General features: G+C 33.3%; 1 protein-coding gene across 18 annotated transcripts in view; it reads left to right on the forward strand.

Moving 5' to 3' along the window:
- Positions 1–7,500, forward strand: part of FOXP2 (forkhead box P2) — a 554,671-nt gene that overhangs the window by 296,938 nt on the left and 250,233 nt on the right. For 17 of the 18 annotated variants that reach the window (XM_049093828.1, XM_035698685.2, XM_049093821.1 and 14 more), the window contains one exon: positions 4,894–5,071. In XM_049093828.1, the coding sequence (XP_048949785.1) occupies positions 4,904–5,071 (168 nt within the window). In that variant the 5' untranslated portion in view covers positions 4,894–4,903. Of the gene's footprint in view, positions 1–4,893; positions 5,072–7,500 lie in introns of those variants that run through there. The other variant, XM_035698699.2, reaches the window with a different exon arrangement.

The raw sequence follows: 7,500 nt of genomic DNA on the forward strand, positions 1-7,500 counted from the left end.
TCCATGTGCTTGTTCAATTTTTGTTCTTACACATTCAACTATGTCCTTCATATTTGGCATTTTGATTTATTAGGCAATTTTTAGCATTAAAGACTTTTAGCAAAGCAGTAGTAGATTTCAAATGCACTGTGCATGGTGTCCGTGATGAATTAATTCCACTAGAGCACAGAATTTATCATTATTTAAATGCTAGTTTCTTTCAAAAGTTTTGTAGTACAGTCAAGTTTTCAAAATCAGAATTTAGTTGATATTTTGAGGTAATATATGTGGTTTCTTGTGGCATATGTAGGTTTTCCTCATACTGAACGCTTTCTTTTGTGAATTTGCATAGGGATATTTATGGATATTTAACACTGATAATTTAAAAATGATTAAGAATTATTTAAGAATACATGATGACTTTTTGATTTCATGCTTTTCTTTCTGTGTCATATTCAAAAATCTTTTGGGGTCAATGTACATAGTTGGTTGATAAATTAGACTCTAGAAGATACTGGACGTGAAATGTTCTTTGATGTCACTATAAATAATTTTGTTTAAGAAAAGTTCACAGGAATAGTTAAAACTTTTATATGGATTGTTATTTAGTCTCAGTTTCTCAGAAAGTCATTTTCTCCATTCATTTGCTTTAATTAAATAGGAAGATGGCCCCAAAAAAGAGATTTCATATTAAAGCACCAAGATTTTAAGATGGAGTGTCTGTTTATATGGATGGAGGAGTGTGGGGAGAGGTAGAGGTTATTTTTCCCTTCTTACCATCCTTGACATCCATAGTTTGATTGATCAATCTATCCATATCTGTCCATCCACACACATATACACTATACTTACACATACGCACCCACGGGATAGGGGTTAGAAGAGAAGGAAAGGAGAGAAGTAGAAAAGATAAGAGAGAGAGAGAGAGAGAACCTGAGAGAAAAGAAGTTGAGTAAGCATCAAGGACCAATAGTGTCCCTGGTGGTGGTTAACACAGTTAACTGTACTGGCCCAGGTCAAGTATCGAACTTTTGAACATTGTAGTGAATGCGGAATAGGATATATGCAGGTTTCTGTTATCGCTCTGGCAAATGTCTATCTCACATGTTACAGTTTTATACCAACGGAACCTCTAACTCTAAAAGGAAAAAATAAAACCAACAAGTCTAGCATTCAGTACCACCCTATCATAAAGTAAGGAGGTCTAATTGAGCTATGTCTTTATATCCTGCTATTTGTACAAATAAAAGACTACATCTTGATGCAAAATAAACACAAAAGCACTGTTGTGACTATAACAGGGAGTCATATACTAATTTATATAATAAGTGGTTGTGCACGCTTTATTCAAGATTATGGCTGCAAGAAATGGCATGAATTGCTGGGTGTGTTTAATGCTGGATTATAGCAATTTGAAACATGTCAAACACATGGCTAATGCCTCATGCTTCACTCATTCTTGCGTAAACCTGCATAGCCACCATCCATTATACCCTTGGTAACAACACAATTCTGCAAGTAAATATTGTTACACTAAGTAACCTTTCAATTCAAGTTGTTTAGGAAGAGAAAATGCAATCTCGTGCAGTCAGTTCCAGTGTCAGTTTAATGTTTCAAAAGGGAAGTGGTGTAGAGAAAAAGTATCTGTACAGTGACTTGCTTAAAAAAAAAAAAAAAAGAAGAAGAAGAAGAAGAAATAAAGAAAAAGGAAAGAAAGGAAAACTTAATGCGAGGGAGGAAAGTAGAACTGTATCATTGGAGGGCAAGATCCGAAGAGTTATTTTCTGATGTGGTCAAAAAGTTGTGTATGACGAAAGATTTAAAGGTTTAGCTAACAGTTCAGACCAACATTACGACAGCGACTCCCAATTTCACCTTTCCCTTTAATGATCCAGAATTGATTTTCACTGATTTTTGTAAAATGTTTGTGGTAGGATTGAGAAGAATGAATAATTTAGTTCGATGTGTTTGGGATCACAAGCACATCCACTTTGAAAGAATATGCTGAATTTGTAATTATTTAAAATATACTTTAAAAGGTACACACACCTCACATTGTGCCAGACATATTTTGTCTAGTAGAAAATAGGTGTGGAGAAACCACTAGGAGGAACTCAATAAATCCTGGAAAGCATCTTCATTATCGTTGAAGATACATCTCCTTTATAGTGGACATGCTCCAAGCTGTCTTCTTTAAGTGATATGTACAGTGGAATCCTCTGATTACACAGTCTCCTTCTTTTTTCCCTATTAATGTCAGGTCAGATGCTTTTGTTTTATAGAGAAAAAAGTACTGTCCCTGTTATTGTTTTTCTTAAGTGTGATTTTACTAACTCTCAGTTGATTGAACCAAAAATGTGAATCACGGTTTATACTCTAGGGTTTCATAAAGTCAAAAATTCCACAAGGTATAATAAAATCCTCTGGATAATAGGAACTGGAAGTTATGTAGGTCTTCCTTTATAATTGTAATAAAGATTTAGACCCATGACTCTGCTTGTTGATTATGTTTAATTATTTGATGGCCTTGATTATAACACAATAATATATGCAGAATTCTTTAATTCACCCAATTAGTTCTGACATTAACTACACAAAGGTTAATATTAAATACTGCATTTGTCTGCAACATTTGAAAATATAGCTTTTTAATTTTTTTTAATTTTTTTGTGTTGCATACTCCACCCAGAGATAACAAGTATTTCAAATAAATTTGGGTGGTGAAGTAAAAACATATGCATACACATATACTCAACATCTATTGTCAGAAGTAAAATTTAAATGCAATATGTAGTAGAAGTTATATCTGTCTGTTTCTACAGTTGCAGAGGACCCAAATTATAATTTTCATATAAGTAGTAAAGGCAATCAGACCTTTTCTCTGAATATTTTAAACATTGTGCATGTAAAATTTATGCCTAATTTGAATACTTATTAGCTGCCTAATCTCAGAAAAGAGTATTAGCTTTGTTTTTTTTTTCCTATAAAATCCATCACTGTGTATCAGTTTTCATTTGTGTGATTTTTCTTTGTTAATGTTCGGTAAGGTGTTTAACAAAACCTATTTATTCATAAGCACATTTGGTTCAAAAGTTTTTTGCTGTAGTTATAGCAATTGCCTCTTTTGTGATTATGCGTTTTTTTTTTTGTTGTTGTTGTTGCAGCCTTTTTTTTCTTTTTTATCAGAACAGCATTAAGTTGTATATGTAGTTTTTCTTATACTGACTTGCTTTGCTAGCCCAGCTACTGGTGGTCTTTTATAAATCAGCAGGTATTTCATTTTTTAATTGACTTTTTACAGTCATAGAAATAATCTAATAACTTAGGCTTTGATGAAAATACCTATTAAAGCTATTAAATTATAACCATTAGTTTTTAATAATTATATTAGCATGCAAAAAATCTATTGGATATGTTTCTGTGTTTGTATGTCTGTCTGTCTGTCTATGTGTGTGTGTCCATGATCACATTTTGTAAGAATCTGGGGAAGAGGGTTTCTCCATGACACAAAAAGATATTAAGATTATATTTGCTCTGGAATAAATGCATTAAAATCATTCAGTGGACAAAAGTCTTAAAATATGACCAAGTTTAAAATAGTGAAATCTCCTAGTTATAAAAAATTAGATTGAGTGATCAGTTTAGCATCCTTCTTTACTTTAGGTTAAGTCACCCTGTCTGTCTAGCATAACTGTTCAAGTCACAGCGCAGCCAGGTTGTTTCTGAAATCCTGTCCGTAGAAGTAAAACAGGGAAGTACAGCTATTAGGTTATAGGATAGGATTCAGATATCTCTGAGAGCCAAAACTGATCTTTCTAAACCACAGATTCAAGATGTACTGTGAAATTCTGGTTTGTAAGAGCACATTGGTTCTTTATTTACTGCAAGGATTTCCACTGATCTTGGCAGGACATCTCCTTGCTATCCTGAAAGTACAGTATATTTATGCAGTGAAAATGATAAAACATTTATTACTGTAGAGAAGGTAATATGCATAATTTATGCTGTTTTTAGCACAATCATTAGTGATATTCTTGATAGATTTTATTTCCAGCTTTCATATCTAATACATGCCTGGAAAATTAATTTTATATATACTTTCATTTATTTGCCTATGTTAAAATTGAGTTTTAAGTCATCTTCAAGTGAACAGTTTGATTGCTGCTCATGCATAAGCTTAATTACTTCCCAGGAAGGACAGTATTAAATGTTTTAAATGTCAGAAAAATAAATGAATATGAGCTGTTTGATTAAAAAAATAGGCAATATCTGACGTGTTTGCAGCAGGAGCTTTTTCTTAAAATGCCTCCAAGGCAAAATTTTATTTAGTCACAAAAAAAAAAAGAAACCCATTATACTATTTATCATTGGTTGATACCATATGATTTGTAACACCCTTACAAAATTTTAATTTTGTATGATTAGCTGTGCATCATTAAACAACAGCCTTGCATAAGATGTGCTGTAAAGAACTGTCAGAATCAAGATAGTGAATATTTAAAATAAGGCTGTATAGTCATCCATGGTTGTCAAAGGTAGATAATAGGAAACATAGAACAGAGTGTGCCATCGTGCCTTCATTTAAGCTGGTTTTATAGGTAGACTTTAAAATGTGGTCGTTCATAAATGCTATCGACCATGCCATATGCATGGTATGTTACTTTGGCTGTTAAATGTAACCACACAAAAATTGCTTATAGAAACCATAATTTCAGTGATTAGTATCTGGATGAAAGCTGAATTTGTATTGCTTTTCTCGGTAAATGACTATTCAAGGCGGGTGGGTTCTTTTTTTTTTTTTTTTTTTTTCTCCTTCCAAAGATGCTGTCTCTGTAATTGGCAGAGAGGGACATCTTGATAATGGAAGTGTGAAGGTGTAACGTGTGTTAATTGATACTTCTTAATCACTTTTAGGTATTAAGTCATGATGCAGGAATCTGCGACAGAGACAATAAGCAACAGTTCAATGAATCAAAATGGAATGAGCACTCTAAGCAGCCAATTAGATGCTGGCAGCAGAGATGGAAGATCAAGTGGTGACACCAGCTCGGAAGTAAGCACAGTAGAACTGCTGCATCTGCAACAACAGCAGGTAAGTTTTGTTTTCTTCAGTGATTCCTTAAAACAAATCGGCCTGTTTTCTTGAATGTGAAAAATGTATTCATAGCAAATTGAGCATGTTGTGTGAAGCTCAAGGATGCTGAGCATTTATGATTATTGGGAACATGATCGAAGTATCGGGAAAGATAGGATTTTCATATTCGTTACGTCATGCCAGCACCAGAGTGCCCTTTGGGTGTCAAGCTATTAGTTAAGTTCGCAGGGTGATTTTTGGAAGGATCTGTAAAGCTTTGTAACAAATATTTTATAGCTTCTAGTTCACTGTCTAACATTGTGCTGCAGAACGTGATACTTAGTTTTCCACCAGAGGGCCACATTACTTGATACTTGCTTATACAATGAATTTCTTCCAAGTCTCAGCTAAGGTGAAAAGGACCACGAGGACTTTTCATAACACAGATGCTTGCCTGTGATGGCTGCGAATGTTAGCTGTTAATTAGTTGAAATTTGCTGAGAGATTGTGAACCATCTAAACACTGATCATCTATGTGGCTTTTCTGGAAAACTCATTTCAAGGTGTTTTGAATATACATCTTTTGATCACGTTAAAGAGCACTTTTTGTTTTGTGCAAGTGGCTCACAAAATGCAGTTCTCATTTAAATCTAGAAAAGTAAACAACTGCCCCATAAAGGTACACTTTTAAGTAGTCCATTATTCTTTTTATGTGAGAGATTCGGTTTTCCCAATTTTGTTTGTCAGTGAAATATTCTTTTCAGCCAAGGAATAGCCACTCCATTCTGCACTGATTCAAGTCTGTGGAAATAGTGACAGAGAAGAGAAAGCTTTCAAAGCATATACTTATATTAGGCCAGAATGAGTATACCTGTTTGACAACAAGATTATATTTGATTTGCTTTAAAATAAAGGTCATTTCTTTAAGATTCTGGATTGCATTCAGACCAAATGTAAAAAAAAAAGGCATTAAAATGAAAATATAACGATTATTATTGAAAAATGTTTCAAATTAAGTGATCCATCATTCACAGTTTTAAGTTAATATATGAGGAGATAGAATGCATCTCAAAAGTTAAAGCAAATGCCCACGTGACAGTAAAATTTAATAGAATCATTATTTCAAATAACAACAGTATTTAGAAAGTTATCTTAGAGTATATGTACTGAATAATGTGTTAACCTTTAGGCGTTGTTTTCAAGAACAATCTTTTAAAAGAGCTAGACATAACACTTTGAATAGGTTCCCTATTATTTTGAAAGTACGTCTCTTTTCACAGGCAGTAATCACTAGTAATCATTAGGAAGATAATTTTTATCTTGTTTTTAGATATTTTTTTAACCATCATGAGAATTCAATGTCTACCAGAGCTCCAGGATTAGCCTATTTTACCTAAAATGAATGCAGTTTTCAGGACAGCCCTTCTCTCCTTTTAATCTATTTACTGGAAACATCATACCACTGCTATCATATTCCTATTGACTCCCCTAAATAAGAATCCTAAGAATTGATAGCTAAGGTCTAATTTGCCTGAGAATACAGTAGAAGGCATTTATAAAAGCAAGTGAAATTAACCACTGGAAAATGAATATTGTAATTTAGTACTAATAGACAATATGTTCTGAAGGGAAACGTAAAGAAGTAACTTTCTTTTTCTTCCAAGCTCTGATTAGATCTTAAAAACAAAAGAGAGTCAAATCATGGCTATGCTTTATAGTACCTTGGAGGCTTTTTATGATAAATCTGTTAGGTGTGTTTATAACCTGAGTCTGAAGTTTACTTTGTTCTGCACAGTTTGTTGATATAAACCATAAACAAGAGTAAATTGCAAAAAGTTACGTCCTTCTGATAACCTAGGAACTTCAGTCATGCATTGCATGTTTGTGGAATGCCTCCTAGAAGTGATTTAGCACAATGGGTATAGTAGGTGTCTACAAAAGACACTTCAGGAAGTGTCTACAGGAAGATATGTAATAATTTGATAAATAAACATTCAAAAAGCTTTGTAAATGTCTCTTCCCTTGGTTGTGGTTTTACCATGTTAGTGTAGGTAGAAAACTTAAGGCTAGTGAATTTTTGTCTTTCCATGAGTATATTTTAGAATGGGTCTTTAAGTTCATTAAAGATTGGAGTGTTCTTTTCTATAATGCAGTTATTGCCTTTAATGCAAACATATTCAATATGCTTTAGGAAAAAAAAAACCCGTGGGGAAAATACTAAAACAGGTTCACAGGTGACATAATTTTACAAATTTGTCTTTCCTTGGTGTTATTTAAATGTTAAGTTTTGAACAAAGAAGGTACTCTTAGAAGTAAAATGGGCTGATCATTGTTGTCTGAGGTCTCTTGTTTGGAAATATAATTTAGGAGGCAGTGAGTGATGCAAGCAAAATAAGATTTTGTTTGTCATGAACTTCTGGCAGAGTGTGGTCTGTTTTGAGGACAGA

Source organism: Canis lupus, chromosome 14 (assembly GCF_003254725.2).
Source record: "Canis lupus dingo isolate Sandy chromosome 14, ASM325472v2, whole genome shotgun sequence".
NCBI lineage: Eukaryota > Metazoa > Chordata > Mammalia > Carnivora > Canidae > Canis > Canis lupus.